Below are 25,007 nucleotides of genomic sequence, written 5' to 3' on the forward strand. Positions count from 1 at the left end.
CATGTTGTTGAACGCATTTGTTACTTTAAAAGGACATGAGATATCACCAACGCTGGCATTATTTACTTCCTTGTAAGTGACGCCATAGGCCTACCATAAGTTCTATTTCAACTTCGGCATGATGTTAGTATCTATTTTAGATAAGTTAACATCGTGTTATTACTGTTATCGAATTAAGAGCGATGACTTAATCTTTCTTTGCCAACATTTCAGCACCACACTCATATGTTTAAACATGCCAATTTTCATAAGCTATTTTTGTTCGGGTTAATTTTAATGCTCACAGAAACAGAGGCTGTTTGATTCAATAAAATACAGCCATCTTTTTTTGCTCTGAATTTACCCGTTTTTTTGCGAAACAGTTGGCATTGTCTTGATTTATTATCAATTTTTGTTAAGAAACACTTATGCGTCTTGTAAGAACGGCTAAAGTTCTCAACATGTCTAGCTTTGCTAATAAAATCATGCAATCCTAGCCTCAATACGCAATTGTTTGCCGCAGGTGCTTCTTATTTGCTTAACGTCTTTTCTTAATTCATCGTATGATGCGTGTTTTGCCTCGTGGAATTAACCGCCATGTGATGTGCCTTTCTCCTCTGCTATGCAGTTTCATTCTTATGCATTTCGTTTTCAATTTATTGTGTAGATCAGCTGTTTATTTCAATGTAGATGTAAAATCAGCTATTTTTCGTTACTTGAAAAGGGCTAACATGTGTATGGCCGAAAACGTTCGTAGTTTATAGTTTATGTTCAGTTTAATATATTATGTTAAATGCTGTGTGGTTGCTTGGTTTCATCTGTTTATGTCTAGCATAATTATGCAAGTCAATATTTTTTGTTTTTGATACCCGTTCAAACGGTAGCACGACAATTCAAAGCAGACAATTCAAAGCCAACAATTCAAAGCCGAAAATTCAAAGCCGGCAATTCAAAGCCGATGATTCGAAGACGAAAGGTTAAGGTTATGGTTAGAGTTAGGGTACTAGAGTCCCCATGGGTTATCATGGGTTAGGGTAATGGTTAGAGTTAGTGTTAGGGTTAGGGCTATTGTCTTTATCGTGAGTAAATTATCGGCTTTGAATTGACCGCTTTGAATCGACCGCTTTGAATTTACCGCTTTGAATTTCCGGCTTTCAATTGACGCATAACCGTTTAAACATGAAACCTAAAGTATCATAAACCAGTTTGAGATACTTTTGCGCTCAAGTTGTTTAATTTAGTCTGAACAATACAGTAGCACAACAATGGCAATGGTTGTTCAATAAACAAGCACTGTCATTCTTTTCAGCGTATGCAATGTGAATGTCGTAAAATTGCACTTTTATTGGGTTTCCGTTATTATTCTTGGGTTTGTGTTACTGTACTAGCGGTTGCTTGATTTCTGTAATGCTTTGCTTTATTCAATGATTGAATCAGATCTACTCTTGACTGCTGTGCATTGGTTCGTCAGCGTGGCTTGTTGTAAAATGGAAACGTATCTTCCTTTATTGAGCTATTTTATGTTCTGTAGAGTTAAGTTTATAAACCGGTTATTAATACTTAAGAAAGTTTAATATTGATAAATGTATTTCATTATAGGAAATAATGGAAAATTGAAACATATTTCGAATCTATTCTCTGATCTGCATGAGATGTAGGCTTCGCTGACACAAATCCTGAAATATAAGTGAAGCACATGGTGTGATCATTGAGTGTTGCCACGTATTTTATTAATCAACAAATCAATGATAGTAAATTTTATGCAAGCCGCAGCCTGCAGTAAGTATTGCTACTCAACGAATAGTTTCATTGTAATACAATACAATTATCTATTTGATTATGAAACAATATTGCCAAGCAAGAACGACAAGATGGTGAACAAAACCATGAAAGATTGCTTCATTTTAAGTAGCTTTTCTGCGCCCCCTGTGGTAGCTTTGACAAAGGTGGTGGCTTCAGCAACAGTCGTCATTTCCGGGGTGATTCCTGGGGTTATTTCTTGTTGAATTTGAAGGATCGTTTCCACTGATTGTTCATTGCAATTGTCAGTGTTACAACAAGCTTTTGTACAATTCCTGAATAAGATACAGCATGGTTAGATTTTGTCTTTATGTTGTACAGTATATGCTTTTTATTACAGAACTCCTTATTAATAAAATTTATTTTTGATTGGTAAAAATTACTTCAAGTTCTTTTGGAAATGATTGCATACTAAAATAGTATTTCAAACTGGAGCTCGCATACCTCAATGGTGCGCAAAAAATTTTTCTGGTAAAACGAGAGCATGGTCTTTGTCATCATTTCAACAAATGCTTGCTGTTTATGCCAGACCAGACCTTCCGTCAGCGACGTCGCTAGAAAGAAAACTTTAGAGACTCAAAAGTAACTGTTGGAAGGCAAACATCATTCAACATAAATTATAATAGTATTAAAACGTTGCAATATTATTTAAAAAAAAAATTAGTGAGGGGCAAGATTAGATTTTTACAGGGAGAAGCCCCAAAGCCTCCCCATGGCTACGTCCCCGCCTTCAGTTAACCCTATCTGTAGCGATACGGGGCTTTATGAGGACGCCCCACTCTAGTAGTGAAATATTTCACAGAAGGAAATATGCTAGAAATGTGAAATTTCTTGACTTTTAGTTTTTATTCTTTGCAAATTTTCTAAACCTAAACTGGTTATTTTTCTACCTTCCTGCCTTTCAGAATAAGCATTTCGTCTCAGGTGACTAGACATTTTCGTGCAATGCTAGTTATATACATGTTAATGTTAGTGCAATATAAATGTTAGTGCAATTACTTTGAAATGTAAAAACACCCAAAAATGCCTTATATTTATGAGAAAATGTAATTTTTTGTTTAGTTTAGCATTAGCCTACTTCATGTTACAATTCAAAAATTTCAATTTTGAAGCTTTTTTTGGAGAAATTAGAATAAAAACCGACTTTCTGACGTTTCTTCATCTTAAACAATTTATTTCAATAAATTTGTTGGGTAAAAATTTATTTTCTATACGCACAATACACATGGCTATTATCTTGTAAAATATTTTGGCTCTGTGATTTTCATAGCTCCCGTTATTAGCGATTAATTAGCACGGGGCTAAAATAGCCTGTGACGTGCTTTCCGAGTACGAAAACAGCTCGTATTAAGATAGGGTTAAACATGACTTAAACGTGTTTTTCAAAAACACTTGCAATAAGTGATTCTATTGTGAAACAATTTCATCCATCATATCAAACGTATGAAGTAATGCTTTAAAACAGTTGAAAGATGCCTTTTCTGCTGTGTGTGTTCAATAGTGCGCACTTAGTGCTAAATCATAATACTATTTCGGGAATAGCTTATACTTCACATAAACTTTACAAAAGAATACGTAGCTCAAAAAGTACGAGAAACTCTGTTGTAGAGCATAGCTTCCCAAACTAAGCCTCACTGGAGAAATTTCAGATTTGTCAATCCACATTAAAAAAATAATAACGCATCAAAGTTAAACACGTCATGATTGTATCGTGAAGTGCCGGCTGAAAGTAATATGACATTTAAAAATGAATCGGTTGACGATTTCCAGTGGTGCCAGTTTTGTTCCACAATTTTGTCATGTAATTTTTTCCATAGCTTTAGCTACGGTAGTTTATATGATGGCTGGTAACTGATATGTAAGCTGGTTTATTCGTATATGAAATTACAAATTTGTAGTGAAGGTTTTCCATGCCACAAACATATGATAGACGATAAAATACATAGTTTGGAGGCTATCATTTCAAAAAGCGACAAAACTTATAATTCTTATAATTAAATAAGAAAAACTTTTTAAATGTTTTTGGCGCAACTTCTGTAAGCTGTAGGGTTGACATTGAATTTTTGGGGTTACTTTAGGAATCGAGCCCTAGATGATTTGAGGAACCAGTGGTTACTGGTTACTCGCCCGGCTCAAAATCACGCTGCGCTGGTTTGACTCTCGGGGTATGCGCTTGAGCAACGCATTGCAGGACTGCTCTCCATTCAGCGGCACATAGTGAATGGAATAATTACCCGGCAGCAACACTTCAACAATCGGAAAACCGGGGCACGCAGTAGCGTTAACAGGGGAGACCAGAGGGTACTTTTGAACCTGGGCCTTAGATAATTCTATGGTTTCGGAAATTCTTTCCAGGATAGACATGAACAAAGAAAACCTACATAATCTTGATATCCTTTTTTTCTTTGAAATTGTATTGTTTAGGAAAATTGGGCTTCCCTTTGGCACCAAACCCACATTTTTCTCTCAATAACCCTGAAAGCAGGGAGATAGCCACGAAAGCTTGGAAGAAGGCTATCTTCCCAATCTCCGACATTTAATTTTGCTTTCCACAAATTATGTTTTAATATTATTGCAAAGTTTTAGTGCCATTGTAATTCATGTTGAATGATATTTTTCCCCTCCAAACAGTTGCTTTTACCCCCTCAAATTTTCTTTGCTGGGTACGTCACTGCTTGAGATCGTGTATACCTTGATTGTGCGCGAAATAAATTGTAGGAGAATGTGAGCATGTTCTTGATATTATCATTTCAACAACTTTTTGTACCAGCCCATATCTTCAGTTGAACTTGACTTAAACGTGTCTTTCCAACACTTGCAGTAACCGACATTATGTTGAATCGCCGACATCTTATCTATTACATTAAACGTATAAAGTGATACTTAAAACAGTTAAAAGAGATCTTTTCTGCTGTGTATGTTTAATAGTGTGCTCTTATTACGAATACGATTTTTTCAGGGAGAGTCTCCTTTAGACAAACACTTTCAAGCAAGAGTATAAGTACCTAAAAGCAGTTTGATAACCTTCACTGTAAAGTAGAGCATAGTCTCTCAAGCTACGCCTCAATGGGAAAAGTTTCAGACTTGCAAAAAAATATGTTAATTTCGCATCGAAATAATAAAAACGCACCAAAGTTAAATAGGCTAAGTGAAAAAGCGTAAAAGTGCTGGTTTAGAGTGACATGACATTTTAAAACATGTCTGGTGAAGAATTTCAATCCTGCCAGTTTTGTTTCACAAATTTTGAAGTAAACTGTTTTATAAGTTCAGCTACATGGTAGCATATGTTTGCATCAATTTGTAGACTGGTTTATTCTAACATGAAATAACATGCCGAGTGGTTAGCGCGTTGGGCTCGCAGTCGAGAGCTTGCATGTTCGACTCCAGCCACCCGCACTTGCTGTTGTTTCTCTGGGCAAGAAACTTTACGATAATTGCCTCTACTCAGTGATCGATTTCGAGTAATGGGTAGTACCAAATTTAAGTCATAAGTAGAGTAGACAACCGGAAACAGACATTGCAGTCGGCTGCAGCGTGGGTCAGGTGTACGTCGGAAGACGTACACCGATGCATAGCGCTTAAGTCCGCTTTCCCGCAACGCAGGATAAAGATAATAAAACAAACAAAACAAACAAACAAACTTTGGAGAAAAGTAGTTTGGTATACCACAAAAGATGATAGACAATAAAGCTCATAGTTTAAAGGATATTACTGTATTATAAAATATAACAAAATTAACAATTAAATAAAATGAATTGTTTGTGGTGCGATGTCTGTAAGACTGAAGGTCTAATTGTGGGTATGTCTTTCGTTGTTTATGCAAAAGTCAACCTGAATTTTATTGCGTTTTACCGCTACATTTAAAGCCTTATTTAATTAATTGAATACAAAATCCGCATAGTCGTATATAAAACATGTATCACTCTATTAGGCATTCGTCTTTGTTTTATCGCTATGTTTATTAAAAGACTTACTGAATGTCATAGTCAACTTGTGTGAGATCGACATCAATTCCACGTTCAATCATTTGTTGGAGTAGTAATGGAATTGAATTGTTGCAATTAGTCATGCATATTGTATCATTTACACAAAGTCCGGCTATTATGCCAACTGTAACAATAACAAAAGTTGAAGAGTAATTGTTGAAATACGGACATGTTTCCATAGCATTCATATACCTACAAACATTGTTGAGGTAAGCAGGTTTGCACCGGCATCACAATGCCAAAAAGTGTAACAATCTCCTTTACGTAGGGTGTAATAAGAACCTCTTCTGATCCAACAACCGGCTCGCTTTATTTTTGAAACCCTGTTTGCGAAAAAGGACTGAATCCCCATCAAATACTGTAGAAGCTTACGTTGACAGTCAGCTACGCAGTCGCTAAACTCATCAATTATGATTAAAATGCACCTATTGACATATAGCAGCTTTTACATGTCGCACGACTCCAAACGAGTCAAGATTCGAACCTTGACAAAAACCTCGAGCACATTAGAAGCTCGCTTACTTGTGAACATGTGAAGTCAGTTCTGCAATCAATAGTGGAACATACAATTTACTTTACCTGATGCGGAGGATTGAACCTCAAGTGTAGTCTCCACACGCAGGCAATTTTGTTGTCCAATATTATCGGGGCACTGAACGCTTTTTCTTGTGCCCATTGGAGGACTTGATGCAGAAGAGGGGAACGCAAACGTTGCGCCGGTAGAACAATTCAAGCTTTGGGACTTGATGCAAACCTCCAAGAAATACCAAATAGCTATTTGTAGAAGAAATTTCATTTTCAATTCAATTACTGTAAGTTACAAAACAAACTGAAAATAAATAATGCAATATATATGGGGTGCATTAAGCTAGTGCTGAGAGTTCAAACCTAGTACTGGGGCTAATAGACACATGTAAAAGTCCCCAACGGCAATTTTTTGGCGGATGAGGGCAGTGTCTGATGGGCAGGCATCCTGTAAGGCGGGCATCGATGAACAGAGCACCCGACAGTAGGGTGGATCGTTTTTCAACTTTTTTTCTTAATCGCTTATTAATAGTGCGGAAAAGTTGTGCACTGACATTGTAAGCACAATACAAAAAAAAATTTTCAAAAATTTTAATATCTTGGGTTGCCCCAAAGAAGTTGAAATATTGGAAAAAGGGGAAAATTTCAAAAAAAAATTATTTTTTGTTTTAGTTTTTAATCGCTTTTTAAGAGCGCGAAAAAGTTGTGCACTGACATTGTAAGCACAACACAAAAAAAATTTCAAAAATTTTAATATTTTGGGGTGCCCCAAAGAAGTTGAAATATTAGAAAATGTGGAAAATTTCCAAAAAATTTATTTTTTTGCTTTAATTTTTAACCGCGTATTAAGAGCGCGGAAAAGTTGTGCACTGACATTGTAAGCACAACGCAAAAATAAATTTCCAAAAAATTTAATATCTTGGGGTGCCCCAACAAAGTTTAAAATTCAAAACAGAATTGCAAATTATTACAAATTCCATTTTTACTCATTTGTAACTGCACTGCCTCCCGCAAATCATTGTGAATTCGCAGAAACGCAGAAAACCAATATTTACAAGTAGAATTATGGTACAAGTACATGTAAGATACGCAAACCTTTTAAGAACATAATCTAAAATCTTGTTTTGTATTGAGACGGGGCATGTCTTTGCTGGACTGCGTAGCCGACTTCTGATGAATCCAACGCGGTTAGCGGCACCACATACTGCAACAGAGGCCTCCGTGACAACCTTGACACCTCGCTCGAATGCTTGCGTGTGGCAGGGGAAATTGAGAGAATGTTGACTTGTGTTGATGTTTTTGAACGACCACAGTTCTCTGTAGAAATTTTCATAGTTATTGGAGGTTCGGTTTTGTCGTTATCGGTTTGCCAGCATATCATATCAACATAACTGACAGTGTTAAAATTGAATTTTGGCAGTTTGAAGCGCCGGATTTCAGCGTAAACGGGAGTTTCTCGTGCAAGCAGTATACGGCGTATTCCCGCTCACGCACATGTGGTTCTTTGTCAAACAGCATTTATAAAAATCTGTTTTCGCTGTGGCCAAAAATCCATTTCTCTGACTAACAGGGTCGACAATGGCCTTTAGTTTATCCGACAGGTAGCAAGATTTGCTGATGGTTTGCCATAGATGAAAAGCATCGCTGATACAGAGTAGATTGCACTTTATTTCGAACCACATAGGAGCATATACCTTCCTAATGACAAAGGTAGCCAGCGTTTTTAAATTATCAGAGGGTTCTTTGGTCCCTATATAAAACGCAGAATGCGATTCCCCACAGATAGCCAGCGTGAGTGATTAAGCTTACCTGGACTTCTTGTGGCGAGTGAACTGGGAATTTTTCCTGTACAAACGCAATGACAAATGTCCCGAGGTGTCTTTGGTCTGTGCTTAAATCGATCACACCCATATGAGGAAAATTACTTGGTATTGATTCAAATCGTCGGATGGGCATTTTATCACATGTAAGAAAAGCCTTTCCAATCTGTCCGGAATACCCACGAGGACCAGTTGTACTGCCATCCAAACCTTAAAAAGGTGCCGCAGGGGTATATCGTTTGCGTGGAGTTGACATACCAACCATTGCAGCAGTTTTCGAAACTCTAATTCCAACAGTCGGATAACACCGCCTGCATGACCCGTATTTACCACAGTACCATCACACCCCACGGCTGTTATTAAGCTGGTGTCTGTTCCTCTATCATGAACTGCTGATATTATGGAGTCGGCAATGCTTCTGGCTGTTCCCTCGGTTGGACTTACCTGGCCAAAATACTGAGATCCAGTTTCGGCGATAATAATACACACACGCACTTCAACAACAGATCTTCTATGAGACACCTCATGATCGTCTACTTCAATCTTTAGTGTCTTGTCTTTTCTGCCATCAAAATACAAACCGTGTAAAACGTCCGACCTGGACTTGCAATTCTTTTCGATTTCTACTTCTTGATCTCCGAACTTTGTTTCTATCAATAATACCAGTTTTATCAGCACTAACCATTACCATACCTACGTTGTGCAATGCAGCAGACGCTACAGCGGCCGCTGCTCGATTAGAGATGGCATAGCGATCCCACATAAGTGCCATCGAACGCATCGCCACAGGTCTGGTGGTCTAGTATGGTGGGACAAAATTAGAGTCATGGTCGTCGTCATGAGATCGATTTGCGATCCGTGTAGCTGCGTGAGAGAGATACAGCTTGAAATCTGCAGTAGCTGCGTGAGAGAGATACAGCTTGAAACCTGCAGTAAGTCAAGTGTGTGCTGTGTTGCCTACACATAACACACAAAAGACCCGCACTAAGGGGAAGGAAGCAAACGTTGGTGAATGTTCATGTTATTAAACAGGATACAGACAGCCATGACATCAGCAATGCGAAGTAAATATTGATTTTTAGAAATTTTCTGAAGCAGTTAAAAACCAAAACAAACAATAAAATTTTTGGAAATTTTCCCCTTTTCCAATATTTCAACTTCTTTGGGGCAACCCAAGATATTAAAAATTTTGAAATTTTTTTTTTGTGTTGTGCTTACAATGTCAGTGCACAACTTTTCCGCACTATTAATAAGCGATTAAGAAAAAAAGTTGAAAAACGATCCACCCTACCCGACAGCCCGTTGCAACCAGCAAGGCCTATGAGAGTGGGGTACGGAGGGTACGGCGTACCCTTGAGAGCCCAAGCCTGTGTTTGTTGGGGGGCCCGAAATTGTGGTTTTATAGTTTACGCGCAAAAATGTTTGGTAAAAACCATCCTAAACGACTGATTTCAAGCATAAAAGTTGTTATTCTTTAATCCTGGGGGCCCGTAATCTAGCAAAAGGGCCCAGAAAGGTAATCGAGTGCTTTACGAGCAAATTAGGAGCCAAAGTGGTAATTTAATGCTTTACGTACAAAAATTGTCTGTTAAAAGCACCCTAAAGTTCTGTTAAAAGCACCCTATCATAAAAGTTAGTTATTCTTCTGCCCGGGTGGGGGAGGGGCATAGTGTAGCAAAAGCAGGGTTGAGATAAACCTAGGCAAAAAGCCCGGGTGTTTTTTTTTATGTGTTTTTTTAAATCTATTTGACAGAGGTAGTTTCACGCTTATTTCACTTCAAAATAAATTTAGGAGTTAGAGCAGGAGCCGGAGAATACTTTTGGAGCAGGACCGGAGCCGGAGTCAAAAAAAGTAACTTCTCTCGTTCACCTCTGCTAGTGCTGGGCATGTGGTGAATGCAAAAGTTAATTAGGATTGGTCAGATGATTAACTTGACTATGTTTTAACAAGATGTTATCAGCCGGAACTGTTTTTGACTGGGGGGCAGGATTATGAAAAAAGTGCACTTTTGTTGCTGAAAGGCCAATTTTGTTTTAGGTTTTAAGATAAGATATAGCAATAATGCTCATCCATCAGCTCATCTTCGAGTAATGAAACAAGTGTCCGGTATACAAAGGACAATGGCATGGAAGGGCATCATGCTATGTTATAATGATGTAGGCTGACCTACTGTGATACAGAATTTTGTGTCGTGAATATTATTTTGAGGCAAAAATAAAAGATTATAATTAGGCTAAAAGCTAATAGCTGAAATTGTTATATCGTATTGCAAAATGTGCAGTAGCTTACATGACCTTAAAAGGGCACCATTGCCCCCCGCTTCCGGCGCCCCTGGATGTTATGTTTGAGCCTTGGTAGAGAGCTTGGCTTGTACCAGATACATATAACACTCGACGTTAACGGATTTAACATTAAACACCCAAAAAAAAAACATAAAAAAACTACTAAATACAACGTTTTCGACACCACATAGTGTCCTCTTCAGAAAAAATTATAAGCTACATCTAAGAGAAATAAAAAAAAAATGAATTTAAAATTTTTACATTAAAGATGTACAAGCGACACCTCTCAACAGCACCATCAACAACTGACAGGCGAATTCAATGCAGGATACACAAATTGGCAAGGGACAGATTACATGATATGCACAACACAAAATAATAGCTTTATTGCAGCCTGATACTATTATTGCGCACAGATGTCCAATTCTGCAGTAAAATGTTGTATGATGTGCAATACGCCTAAGCAAACATCACACTTTTTGCCCTAGACAAAGGGGGCTCGGAGTGAGAGGGGGACCCGGAATGACTCTTCGTATCCTTAGTGAAAATTTCTCTCAGAGGCCCTGACAACCAGTTCCTATGCTGCACGTTTCAATATAATTGGACCGCAGTGGACACGGAGCTGGCCAAGAGTGTGTGCGTAGCCTTCGCGTAGTCACGACCACCTTAACCCTTTGAAGGTTGGGGGGGGGGCTGTCAATTCAACTTTTTTGTATCAACATTTGTATCTCTAAAACCACTGAGGCTGCGACTATGAGACTTCTTGACTTTTCCTAACTTTTATTCACCTCTATTGAGCTGAAATTTTGAGCGAATAAAGGTTATAAATTGAGAGATATAAGGCATTTCTCAGCACATCCTCTGAAATATTTCATATTCTATTGATCAAAATTTTCCCACCAGCTGGATGAAAGTAATTAATTTGGCCTCGTTAATCAAATGATTCGTTAATCAAATGATTCAAATTGAGATTATGTAAAAAAAATCTAATCACAACATTGCAATGCATGTTTTTCATTACTCTACCAAAAAATACCAAATAACCCAAACGTCATAAGTCACCTCAACATTTCAACGTATATGAGCAGTTCTAAAACTCACAAAGTTTTAATTTTCAGATATGCTCAGCGTGAATAATTTTACAAAATGAATCCCAAGTTTTGAAACTGTGCTTTAAAAAATAACAGAGATATCACTCCTAAAGCATAAGAAGAATCGACAGCCCCCCCCCCAAACTGAGCAAGACTCCAGAGAGCCCAACCTTCTAAGGGTTAAACAACCATACAAGCGAATTATGGCCTCTGTCTCAATTTGGACCTGGACCAAACAAAGCCCAATGACGATGATATCAAGGGCAACCGGGGCAGGCTTGGTAGAGTTGGAAGCCTCTAGCCCGGTTTCACACATTGGCGGCGGGCGAACCTGTAGTGTATACCTGCTACGCTATAAATCAAAACTTTTCCAAAATCGAATGTTTCTCGGCAGTCAAGTTTAGCAAGAATGTCGCTTTGTTTCGGCTGTGGAGCTGTTAAGAGAAACATACCAGGAAAAAGTAGCTTAATTAGTTTGTTTATTGATCTGACGAATCTGTTTAGTTTAGTTTCTACCCTAGATCTTCCAGTTTCGATCCCATTTTTATGTGCGGTTGGAACATGACATAACTAATTCACCTTTCACTAAGCACAAAAGCTCTGGTTTCTACACTTTTTTAGCACAACATAGAATCCGATTTTGCTATCATAAACCGTTGGTAGGAGTTACTTGTCTTGTATTGTAATGATGTTATTATTTTTGATTTTGATTATTTGATTTTTATTAGCTTATATCATATATTGTATCTTTTTCAGTTTGAAACTCTTACCTTGGCGTTAAAACAAAAACTAAAAATATTTTAACAATGCTAGCAATTGTGTTAGTGTTGAAAAATATGCCAACGATAAATTATAAAATTCCAGTAAGAAGTAAAGAGAAAATGATGAAACTTTTGTAGAAAACCACTTTCAATTATAAAAGCCAAATAGTACCTTTGTTTTTTTCACTTATTAAGGCTACTTAAAGCACATTTATATATGAACCTTTTGCTTGGAAAACTGTTTAAAAATATAAGCTACCTTCACGACCGTCTGCCACAAATATAGGAAAATGAAACCCGTTGCAACTGTTTTTATTTGTTGTTCATTTTAAAGTTGGCAGGTCCACAAATTTCCTGAACTAAATATAATATTTTAACATTTTAGTCAGGGCTCAGCAAGTTAAACTGACACATTACAAGGAAGTAACCACGCAGTTGGCACTATAGGTGTGAACTTTGCTGTTTTCCTCGTGATCCTAAATGCAGTGCTAAAAGTTTACGAAATACTGATTGAATTTGCATGACAAAAGTGGTTTAACTTTATTACTAACAAACAGCAAGTTTTTCTTTATGTGGCTTTCTTTAAAGAAAAATATGGGCAGTCGACAATCTTCCTAGTTGAGAAGGAGCGATCTTCCTGGCGTCAGCACTACCTGATTACTCACTATAGAACAGCGAGCATTGTGTTTCGCTAACCATACCGGTGTAGCCTCCACACTAGCCACCAAGACTTTTCCCAAAAACATGTATTTCTTGGCAGTCGAGTGTAGAATGAATTCAGCGATAGACACGTGTTCCGCCCATGAGGCTGGGTTCATCAGTGTCCCACCACTAATTCATGCCACATAGTTCTCAACTGCTGCTTTTGTCAGTCAATTGAATCTTTCCACAAAGATCACAATTTTCACGTGTTTGGATTACAAATGTTTTTTTCAGTTTAGTTAGTCTATTCTTGTCACACAGACTTTGCATTCTGTGTGATGGTTACCAGGAAAGCAACAGTAGAACTAAACAAGTTTCGCTTCTCACTGACTATGCAGTATTGCAAGTGAAAAGTACAGTACATGTTTTTCTATAACTTTACGCTTAACTAGGACTACTTTGTAGATTACATCATGGGCACCTTGAGCCTGAAATAATAGTTTAAACAGGCTTAGTGGTTTAGACAGTGAATCCTTCAAGCAAAGATTAAGCTTAAATTTGAATTGCTCAATCTTGCAGTTACAAATTAGGCTGACCTTCAACTACTTAAGTCTTTTTTTTTTTCTTCTTCTGTTTTTAACTCAGTTTCTATAAAACTCCAGCCCGTTTGCATTGATTCAACGTGTTCAGACGGTGAAAGAATGTGCAGGAAGAACTTGTTAGGCACATTTAACTATTTTCATTGACCAAGCATGACAACCCTGGTTCGACACCCTCAAGGGCGCCAGTTCGATACCACTCAAGAGCATGTGACTGTGTCTTAATTTAGCAAGACACTTAAAAGCCTGCTTGAAGGTGGACGCAGAGGTTGGCTTCCTTGCTTTCTCGTCAAATTTATCCAAATCTTCAACTACCTGCCATAAGCCTGCGGGATCATGAGATATGTGCACTCATTTACATGCTTACCCACAATTTCGTAAAGCGTTTTGAAGAGCTGCAGGTGGTTAAAAGAAATAGTTATTGTATTTGGGGTAAATGGTCAACAGGTTAGCACATGCAAGTCAATACTTTAATTGTTTTTGAGTGGCGTTGAACGTTGTGGAGGTCCGTTCAAAAATTAAGCAAAATGAACCAAAAATTACAAACTAATTTAAAATATTATCTTCTTCAAGCTTTGGAATTAGTTTGAACAATCAAAAGAGAAAGACCAAGACAATTGTTGTTCAAATAAAAGAAACACTATATCTTTCTCTTTACTTGTATGCACAAAATTATATATGTAAATAACTGAAATTAGTAGGCTACATATTTCGATTCTATTCTGTAATCTGCATGAGATATAAGCTTGGTTGTGGTCTTATATCTTGGTTTTCTCCATTTTAAAATTGCTCCAAAGTGTTACAATGCGACCGTACCTGCTTTTAACGTTATTATTCTATTTTAGTCTCAAGCACGTTTCAAAGTATAGTACTCGCTTTGTCGCTTCTAGTTTTTTTTCCAGACCTCTGCTATGTTTGGCATGTATTGTGTTTACTGTGATAGTTAGAAATAAAAACAAAATCAAGTGAACAGATTAGGTGCGGTCACGTGATTTGTGAATCAATAAATCAATAATAAGAAATTTTATGCCAGCAGTATTGTTACTCGACAAATAGTTTCATTGTAATACAATTTTTCTTCTTCGGTACCACGCATCCATTTGGTTATTTATGAAATAATATCGCTAAACAAAAATGACAAGATGGCGAATGCAACCAGCAAAAATTGTTTCATCTGATGCAATTCTTCTGAGCCCCCTGTAGTAGCTTCGACAATGGTGGTAGCTCCAGCAACAGTCGTCATTTCTGGCGTGATTCCTTGGCTTTGAAGGATAGTTTCCACTGATTGTTCATTGCAATTGTCATTTTTGCAACAAGCTTTTTTACAATCCCTGAATGAAACGACACAACATGGTTAGGTAAGACTATTTTCATTATGTTGTAAATGCTTCTGTTTGCAAACTAATTTGTATCGACTGAAAAAGATTTGTTTTCAGTATGTAAAGATTGCTTCAAGTAGTTTTTGCTAGGTAATATGTCTGTATACTATTAAAGCATAGATTCTCGACCGGGGCACGCAGCAGCGTTATAACAGGGGAAGTACTTTTGAACCTGGATCAAGGATAATTTTATGGTTTTAGAAAATCTTTCCAGGATAGACATGAACAAAGAAAACCTACATAATCTTATTATCCTTTTTTTTCTTTGAAATTGTCTTGTTTGGGAAAATCGGGCTTCCCTTTGGCACCGGGCCCAAATTATTCTCTCAATAACCCTGAAAGCAGGGAGATAGTCACGAAAGCTTGGAAGGGGGCAATCTTCCCAACCCCAAACATTTTATCTTGCCTTCCGTAAACTACGTTTTAATACAAGGTTGTAATACCATTGTAATTCATGTTGAATAACGTTTTTCCCTTCCCCCAGCAGTTGCTTTTGCCCCCTCAAATTTTCCTTGCTAGGTACGTCACTGCTTGAGATCGTGTATACCTCAATTTTGTGGGAAATAAATTGTTGGAGAATGTGAGAATGTTCCGAATATTATCATTTCAACAATTTTTCGTACCAGCCCACACCATCAGTTGAACTTGATTTAAACGTGTCTTTCCAACACTTGCATCAACCGATTTGATTTAGTATGGCCGACATCTTATCGATTGCATTAAACGTATAAAGTGACAGTTAAAATAGTTCTTTTCTGCTGTGTATGTTTAATACTGTGCTCTTAGTACGACTACGATTTCTTTCACGTAAAGTCTACTTTACATAATTATACATTTTCATCAAAATTATAAGTAGCTAAAAGCAGTTTGATAATCTTCATTGTAAAGTAGAACATAGTATTTCAAGCTGCGCCTCACTTGAAGAAGTTTTCAGACTTGCAAAACAATATGTTGATTTCGCAACAAAATAATAAAAACGCACCAAATAGTCAGGTTCGTTGTGTAATTTCGTTCAAAATTTTTGGAGATTAGCAAACCTATACATTTTCGGAAAGCTTAGATTATGAGGAATCCGAAAAACGTTGATTACATTTGCAGAGATGTCCTTATGGCCGCCATTTTAAATTTTCAAAATGGCCGCCGCAAAATATATATTTTGATATATCTCGGCTCCTAATAAACTTAGAAACTTCATCAAACATGCTAATTCTATGTTTTAAGGGTCAGGAAATCCATTAGAAGCATACCTAGATACCCAGCGTTAATCACGTTGCAGTTATCCGCCATATTGTTTTTTAAAATGGCCGCCGAAATTATATTTCGTTACATTACTACTTATATACAGTGTTACGTCGTATTTGTCCGTAATTAAGTATAAAAAATGAAAATAATGAAATAAAAAAGTATTTATTCGTATTTGTTGTCTGCCTACTGGAAAGGCACCATACATTAGGGTGGGTCGATTTCTCCATTTATCATATAAATTTGAACATAGGTGCGGCTTTACCTTCTAAACATTTCCTCAAAGTTTAAAATCGTTTTGCGCACAGCAACCCTTTACCCCAATGACCTTCTGTTTCTATAACAGGGTTGCCAGATTGGGCGAAAAGTTGCGGAAATTTTTGTCATTTTATCTCATTTTTTCGCTCAATCTGGCAATCCTGCGCAGTGAGCGAACTTCTAATAGTTGTGCAGTTTAACCCTTTGAAGGTTGGGGGGGGGCTGTCAATTCAACTTTTTTGTATCAACAGTTGTATCTCTAAAACCACTGAGGCTGCGACTACGAGATTTCTTGACTTTTCCTAACTTTTATTCACCTCTATTAAGCTGAAATTTTGAGCGAATAAAGGTTATAAATTGAGAGATATAAGGCATTTCTCAGCACATCTTCTGAAATATTTCATATTCCATTGTTCAAAATTTTTCCACCAGCTGGATGAAAGCAATTAATTTGGCCCATGTCTTGTTAATCAAATGATTTAAATTGAGATTATGTAAAAAAAATTTAATCACAACATTGCAATGCATGTTTTTCATTACTCTATCAAAAAATACCAAATAATTCAAACGTCATAAGTCACATCAACATTTCAACGTATATAAGCAGTTCTAAAATTTACATAGTTTTAATTTTCGGATATGCTCTGCGTGAATAGTTTTACAAAGTGAATCCCAAATTTTGAAACCGTGCCTTAAAAAATAACAGAGATATCACTCCTAAAGCATAAGAAGAATCGACAGCCCCCCCCCCAAACTGAGCAAGACTCCAAGGAGCCCAACCGCCTAAGGGTTAACACGCCACAAAAAAACTTTGTGAAATTGATTCTTTATCTTATTCATGCGATAGGGATCCAAGTTTCATGGAGAGTGTCTCAACAAGTAGTGCCTACAATACCATCCCAATCCCTTGTATTGCAAGGGAAGCCCATCAAAAGATGGTTTCTGACGAAACAGTTGCTGCTATTGCCACTACTACAGTACTTTGCAGGATGTGTTAGGAAAAGACTTCTCCACAGACATCATTATTGACCCACGGAAAGTGAGACATAGCCGAGTCGAGCCGTACTGGATTGAAACCAACCCAACATGTCGTCAATAATTTTATATCGCTCTATTTCGATGGGGGAAAGGATGAATCATATGTCTTTGATGACTACCACTACAGGAGAAAAATGAAAGAATACCATTACGTTTTACTGACACAACCTGGTGACATCTACATCTCTCATGTCACAACACCAAGTGGTCGTTCAGTTGACATTTTAAATGTATGATCGACGAGAATATGAACATGGATGGAATTCGAATAACAGGTTGTGACGGACAGCAGTGAACACTGGGAATCGTAATGGTGTAATTGCTAGAATAGAAGATCATATCCATTACGAAGTTCAGTGGAATATATGTTGGCCTTTGCTGCCCATCAATGAGTTACCATTGCAGCATCTATTTGGATTATTTGGAAAGACATCTGGTCCAGAAACATTCATTGGTGAAATTGGCGATATTCTGTGGTCAAACCTTATAGCCTTGGAGATCGCATTGTTTAAAAAAATTGAAACTCCCCATTTGCCAAAATTGGACAATTCAAAGATCTATGCACGGACTATATGTGCCTTTTGGAAATCTGCCATGCAATCAGTTCTGGGGAATGCTCTGAAACACTCTTACACAGAGATCCTGGGAAATATAATCATTCACAAGAGCAAATCGAATGTGCCGCTGTTATGTTAGTCAAACCCATCCATCAGAAGCTGTTAAGACATTGACACGATTCATTGCAACTGTATATGGACCTGTAGCCTATGGTTTGAACTAAGATGGCCACAGATATCAGCGATGCTCCAGCAGTACTTTTCCTTATGATACAACTCAGTCGTGGACTTGAGCCAGTGGAAGTGCAGTCTGTCATCGACAAATCGAACAAGCAAAATTGTTATGCAACTCACCCCGAAAACTTGCTTTTATATATGCCATGCTTCACGACAATAGACCTCCCATTCGTGAAGTAGCTGTTAGGCAAATTCTGAAAGCACGAAAGCGTTCATCTACAATAATATAAAGATTCCATCACCCTGCTGATCAACTGAATCTTAATGCAATGGATTATATTGACATGATCGACTGGACACAGATTGAGGATACTGAACCACCATTATTATTATCTGAGAACTAAGAGTGAGGATTAACTTTGGGATGCAATAAAGTCAGTCCCAGTAAAGTCGTCATACACACCACAGACTCAAGCCATTGAAAGAATGATTCGTGTAGTGGTTGAGGTCAGCCTCAAAACTGTCGGAAAGGAGAAAAGGAACTCAATGATTTATTCTATCTTAGATGCAAGGAAGCAGCGGCCTATATTTGAATCAAAGAAAGACTGTGTTGTTTAGTTTAGCATCCAGGTGTGGCTTTAACTCATTACATTTCAAGTGTGTTTCGTTTTCACTGTAGCCTATCTATTGAATATAATTTACTGTAAAGTAAAAAATTGTATTTTTCCATACCACCTGGGGTAAGTGGTTAGGAGCACACCATCACATTAAAATTTTAACACTTTATTTAGTATGGCAAGCCTCACCTAAAAACCGATTTATGCGCCAATCCGACAATTTGATGTGAAAATCGACCCACCCTACCATACATGGAACAATCACTGCAGTGTATCAGAAAGCAAATGTTCCAGGTGTTGCTCAGTCATATGAATTGACCCAGTTAGGGTGGGTCACAGCATCTACTTTGTCCAGAGCAAGAGAAAATGATGAACAGAGCTCATCTTGCCAACCACTCACTCACGTTGGTGCACTGCCCCTGCTACCTGAAGTTGCTCACGAGTGGCCTACTGTGCTGACTGTGATTCTACAAGTATCCCAGCTGAAGACGTTTAGTCGTTCAGGGGTACCAAACTATGATAACCTTCGACAAGGCCCTCTACGAAAAGGCAGTGCAGTTGATAGACGCACGGGTCGACTTGAAAAGAGAATTTGTTTCCAGATTGGGTGAGCTGCATGCTGTGATGGCTGCACTAAGAGCTCTCGGAACTTCCATAGAGAACTCTGGGATTGATGATGTCTGGATCGAAGCCGATGTGTATGGATCTGCGACCACAAGGCAAATTCTCAAGTGTGCACACTACAAGAGAACTCTTCGTGCACACATCCACAATTACATGGCTTTGTATGAACTGGCCTTGGATCAGTTTTTCTCAGAGAAGCCACATCTGAAGATTATCTGTTCAAGATCAGCAGATAAGGTTCAGGAGGCATGTACATCTTCATTCTTCATTTGATAACAGAAAAATTAGTACTGAATCCATCTCGACTGCTCACGACCATTTTGGAACGAATCCTCATAGATGAAGATGTGATGCAGCAATCGAAAGCATAGGAAACGGAGAAGTCCTCTAATGCGATGTTCAAGTCAATGATGAACTATGTTCACCGTGTGGAAACGATCTTATTCTTTATCGAGGCATCCCGGAATGCAGATCTCAATCTCCATTTGCAAGCTGGTGAGGAACTGAATAAGCCCTAGATTGGATAAAGTACAAGCGTCTTTGCTCACGGTATATTGCAGATATGCATGACCTGAAGATCAACCACCCAGAGACTTGGTGTGAACTTTAAGAAGGCAATGCGTCTGTTACCAAGGGTGAGATAACATTTGTGTCCATTGGTGCAGATCGTGCATGCGAGCAGTTCAACAAGATGATGAAAGTCCACTTTGGATTATTTGGCACTTCTAACAACACGAATGCCCGGCAACGGTTTTTCCTGGCTGCACCAAAGATGTCGCGCCTCTCAAAAAAGCTCAAACAGCAGTTTGGAGACACTTCTTTCAAAAAAAAGTCACCCTGATGTACAATCAACCATTGTCAGGAAAGAGCATGAAGCTGTTGACAAGATAAAAGTTACCATACTGAGTCACGGAAATCCATTCACAGTTGAAGGTGATGAGTTGTATAACTTCATCACACACGCATGTGTTCCACAAGAAAATGTCAAACAGATCCTGACCGCCGATGAACAGGGACAACAGCTCTACAAAGAGTATGTTGCAGAACGGATTAATGGTGATATCAGCTTATGTGCACCAGTTAAGAAGCAGAACAACCCCATGTACATGTCAAGAAACAAGAAGCAAACAGTCAAGGTTCGTGACCAGTCGGTCGATCTGAAAGAAACAACAGATCTTTACGGGCGCTTCATGGTCCTATCCAGATCAAGCCGGACATTGATCAGAAGAATGCTATCGGTAACTATGAGTTCACCCTCACACCGAGAGCACTATTCGCTCCAGATGGATCAGTTCTACCATGCACTGATAAATCAAAGCTCATCCATTGCCTGCAGCATCTGGTTGAAACTGATGGAACAGACCATGATGCGCATGAACCAGCATCGGGTGGACAGAGAGTTGACACTGCTAATACAGAACTGTTACCATCGGCATCGCACATGAGTCAGAAAATTGCCATTGTCAATAACATGGTGGTCGTCCAGAAAATGACAAAGAATACGGGGCCATCAAGACAGTCAAAGATCTTAGCCAACACTTCAATGACAAGCTCATGACGTTGACAGCAGAGTTTGACGAGATTATTTTGGTGTTCGACACGTACAAGTCTAACTCTTTGAAACAGAAAACTAGAGCAAGACGACGAAAAGACAAAGATCCCGTCTAATACCAAATCATGGATGACACCAGAATCAAGCACATAGGCTACCACTGAGTAGGTTCCTGTCCCATGACCACACGAAAGCAGATTTGACACAGCACCTTGCTGAAGAAGTGATCGGATATAACAAGCATTCTCCAAAGCTGGTGATAACTTCAGCGTAAGGCCACACCAGAAGCAATCGGAACATCACGTTTGAAGTAAACAATCACGAAGAAGCTGACACCTTGATGATCTGCCTCGCAGCATCAGAATCACAGCGGAGTGCTGGTGCGCAGTTAGTCTTCTTCAGTCTGGACACAGACGTTCTTGTCCTTGCTGTTGCAAACTACGACCAACTCTGCAAACACTCGTCCATTTTGACGCTATCAGGTACACTGGTGACCGCACCAATATGGAGAGCTCTAGGACAAGAGAAGGCGAAAGCATTACCCGTATTCCATACTTTCAGTGGAGCTGATAATGTTGGCAGATTTTCAGGATTGGATAAAACGAAGTGGTTCCAACAGTACTTGAAGGCAAGAATGGAAACAATCAGTGCACTAATACAGTTACTTGAGGACAGCACACTATCTCAGAATGTGAAAGAAATGCTGGCCAACTTTGTGTGCACGATGTACTGCCCGAAGGATGTCCACATACACAACATTCCAGAACTGAGATGGCACCTGTTTTGCAAGAACTTGGTGGAGAATCAAAACTTGCCCCCAACAATCGGTGCATTAGAGGAGCACGTTGAACGCGTGCGAGTTCAGAGTCGTGTCTGGTGCCGAGCCACTGTCATGTGGCAACAGCTCCTTGATCCACTTCGGCATGGCTACCGTCAGGATGAAAGTGGGATTTCATTTATCACCACAAAGATTCTACCTGCACCACAAGCCATTATTCAGCTACTCCGATGCCAATGCAAAACCAACTGCTCAACCCAGAAATGTTTGTGTCGAAGAAACAACTTGACCTGCACCGACTTGTGCCTGTGTGGGATAGACTGCGAAAATGACGTTGACTGTAATGCTGGAAATAAGACTCAGGACAGCAGCTGTTGGAAAATTGAATTGTTTTTTGTTTGTACAAAATATGACAGTGGCGTGCAGGCTTGCTTCTAATGAATTCCTTAGTCAACATAACTTAGCACTAGCATGTTGAATGAAGTTTATATCTCAACTAGCAAGTAGTAATGTAACGAAATATAATTTCGGCGGCTATTTTAAAAACCAATATGGCGGATAGTCTAATTGCAAAGTGGTTAACGATAGGTATCTAGGTATGCTTTTAATGGATTTCTTGACCCTTAAAACATAGAATTAGCATGTTTGATAAAGTTTCTAAGTTTATTAGGAGCCGAGATATATCAAAATATATATTTTGCGGTGGCGGTGGCATTTTGAAAATTCAAAATGGCGGCCAAGCGGACATCTCTACAAATGTAAGCAACGTTTTTCGGATTCCTCATGATCTAAGCTTTCCGAAAATGTATAGGTTTGCTAATCTCCAAAAAATTTTGAACGAAACTCTTTTTTTTGACATAGTGAACCTGACTAAAAGTTAAATAGGCTGCGTCAAGAAGCGTAAAGTGCTGGTTTAGAGTGATATGACATTTTAAAACAAGTCTGGTGAAGAATTCCAATCCTGCCAATTTTGTTTCACAAATTTTGATGTAAAATTGTTTTACAAGTTCAGCTACATGGTAGCTTATATGTTTGCACCAATTTATAGCCTGGTTCATTCGAATATGAAATAACAACTTTGGAGAAAAGTAGTTTTGTTATACCACAAAAAGTGGTTGGTTGGTTTTGAATGTTTATCCTCGGACTAACAAAGCCTTGATTGGTTATTCCTGGTAGTTTCGCATATTTGTATACTGTAAAGGCTCTTGACACAGGGCCGGTTAACGAGATTGGCAGAGTAAAGGTTTCCGATTGTTGAAGTGTTGTTGCCGGGGAATTATTCCATTCACTAGGTGCCGCTGAATGGAGAGCAGTCCTGAAAATGCGTTGCTCAACCGCACACTCCGAGAGTCGAACTTGCGCCGCGTGATTTTTGAGCCGGGCGCGTAACCACGTACTGAGCTCAACAGATAATAGACAATAAAGCACATAGTTTGAAGGCTGTTACTGTATTCAAACAAATAACAAAATTAACAATTGAATAAAATTATTTGTTTGTTGCCCGATATCTGTAAGACCGAAGGTCTAATAGTGGGTGTGTCTTTTGTTATTTATGCAAAAATCAACCTGAATTTTATTACGTTTTACCGTTACATTTAAAGCCTTATTTAATTAATTGAATACAAAATCCGTATAATCGTATATGAAATATGTAGCCTATATCACTCTATTAGGCTTTTTTTTGTTTTATCGCTATATTTATTGAAAGACTTACTGAATGTTATAGTCAACTTGTGTGAGATCAAAACCAATGTTAATTCCACGTTCAACCACTTGTTGGATTAGGAATGGAATTAAACTGTTGCAATCAGTCATGCATATTGTATCATTTACACAAAGTCCGGCTATTATGCCAGCTGTAACAATAACAATGATTAAAGAGTAATTGTTGAAATACGGACATGTTTCCATAGCATCCATATGGCTACAAACAGTGGTGAGGTAAGCAGATTTGCACCGGCACTACAACGCCAAAAAGTATAACAATCTCCTTTAAGTAGGGTGTAATAAGAACCTCTTCTGATCCAACAACCGGCTCGCTTTATCTTTGAAACATTGTTTGCGAGAAACGACTGAATCCCCATCAAATGCTGTAGAAGCTTACGTTGACAGTCAGCTACACAGTCGATAAAATCATCAACTACGATTAAAATGGACCTATTGACATATAGCAGCTTTTACATGTCGCACGACTCCACATGAGGCAAGATTCCAACCTTGACAAACACCTCGAGCACTTTAGAAGCTCGCTTACTTTTGTTAGGCCAATTCTACAATCAAGATATAGTGGAACATACAATTTACTTTACCTGATGCGAAGGAAACCCCAAGTGTAGTCTCCACACGCAGGCAATTTTGTTGTCCAATATTGTCGGGGCACTGAACGTTTTCTCTTGTGTCCATTGGAGGAGGTAGCAGAGGTGAACTTACTGCAGCAGAGGTGAACGCAAACTTTGCGCCGGTAGAACAATTCAAGCTTTGGGACTTGATGCAAACCACCAAGAAACACCAAATAGCTATTTGTAGAAGAAGTTTCATTTTCAACTCAATTACAAAACAAACTGAAAATAAATAATGCAATATTTTTGGAGGCATTAAGCTAGTGCTGAGAGTTCACACCTAGTACTGGGAACGAATCAATATTTGTATTGTCAACATCATTGGATGCAACCAGCAAAGACCGTGCTGTCTGCTACTAAAACGACAAACCAAACCTTAAACTAGGCTTCCAACAAGACTGATAAAAATAGAAGAATGAACCTTTAAAGATATTTGGAAACTTTTTTGTCTTTTCCTGGCTGATGCTCGATGGTTTAAAGTTTTGTGTGGAAGCAAAGGCAAGCATGCAATTCAGGGATATCTAAAGAAGGGGATGCGAAGGCTCACAGCGATTGCCTTATTCTTATGAAACTACCAGGGCGGTAGTTTGTAGCGCGTGAAACATGCGGTTCTTTTTCAAAATTACATAAAGTTTTGTGGTGCAGCTGATACAGCAAGCTACAGAAGACAGTTAGCAAATGTTACTTAACTTGTTTGGAAGGACAGTTGAAAAGTTACCTGTAAATTGTTTTTCTTAACAAAGCCTTTGCAGTCGGCTATAGATGTAAAGCAAGTAGAGGAGTAGTTGAAAACAAGCAACCATGAGCATGCAGTGGATATCCAGGCCTGATGCAAATAGCGCACTGCAGGTCATCATAACAAGATTTATTAAACTAGCCTACTATCGGTGACAATTGTCATTTTACGGTAAACAGAGATTATTTACGATAAACAGAAGCCCTTCTACTGTCAGAAGTATT

General features: G+C 38.4%; 2 protein-coding genes across 2 annotated transcripts; both read right to left on the bottom strand.

Annotated features, from left to right (window-relative positions):
- Positions 1–1,736: 1,736 nt before the first annotated feature.
- On the bottom strand, positions 1,737–6,570 carry LOC145767138 (uncharacterized). The gene is made up of 3 exons (XM_082578901.1): positions 6,345–6,570; positions 5,754–5,889; positions 1,737–2,054 (listed from the first exon to the last, which is right to left on the bottom strand). The coding sequence occupies exons 1-3, from the start codon at positions 6,559–6,561 to the stop codon at positions 1,817–1,819; spliced, it is 591 nt and encodes a 196-aa protein (XP_082435027.1). The 5' UTR covers positions 6,562–6,570; the 3' UTR covers positions 1,737–1,816.
- Positions 6,571–14,391: 7,821 nt separating this feature from the next.
- On the bottom strand, positions 14,392–24,280 carry LOC145767446 (uncharacterized). Its single transcript, XM_082579265.1, has 3 exons — positions 24,018–24,280; positions 23,423–23,564; positions 14,392–14,817 (listed from the first exon to the last, which is right to left on the bottom strand). Exons 1-3 carry the CDS (start codon positions 24,244–24,246, stop codon positions 14,595–14,597), a joined length of 594 nt encoding a protein of 197 aa, XP_082435391.1. The 5' UTR covers positions 24,247–24,280; the 3' UTR covers positions 14,392–14,594.
- Between the last annotated feature and the right edge of the window lie 727 nt (positions 24,281–25,007).

This window comes from Aplidium turbinatum, chromosome 3 (genome assembly GCF_918807975.1).
Source record: "Aplidium turbinatum chromosome 3, kaAplTurb1.1, whole genome shotgun sequence".
Taxonomy (NCBI): Eukaryota; Metazoa; Chordata; class Ascidiacea; order Aplousobranchia; family Polyclinidae; genus Aplidium; species Aplidium turbinatum.

What these genes read in the sequence shown, in the direction of transcription:
- LOC145767138 (XM_082578901.1), bottom strand. Translation starts at nt 6,561, where the DNA reads ATGAAATTTCTTCTACAAATAGCTATTTGGTATTTCTTGGAGGTTTGC. An exon ending in GGTTCAATCCTCCGCATCAG is followed by an intron (nt 5,890 to 6,344) that starts GTAAAGTAAATT and finishes TTATTGTTACAG; the next exon opens with TTGGCATAATAGCCGGACTT. An exon ending in CAAGTTGACTATGACATTCA is followed by an intron (nt 2,055 to 5,753) that starts GTAAGTCTTTTA and finishes TATCTTATTCAG; the next exon opens with GAATTGTACAAAAGCTTGTT.
- LOC145767446 (XM_082579265.1), bottom strand. Translation starts at nt 24,246, where the DNA reads ATGAAACTTCTTCTACAAATAGCTATTTGGTGTTTCTTGGTGGTTTGC. An exon ending in TGGGGTTTCCTTCGCATCAG is followed by an intron (nt 23,565 to 24,017) that starts GTAAAGTAAATT and finishes TTATTGTTACAG; the next exon opens with CTGGCATAATAGCCGGACTT. An exon ending in CAAGTTGACTATAACATTCA is followed by an intron (nt 14,818 to 23,422) that starts GTAAGTCTTTCA and finishes CGTTTCATTCAG; the next exon opens with GGATTGTAAAAAAGCTTGTT.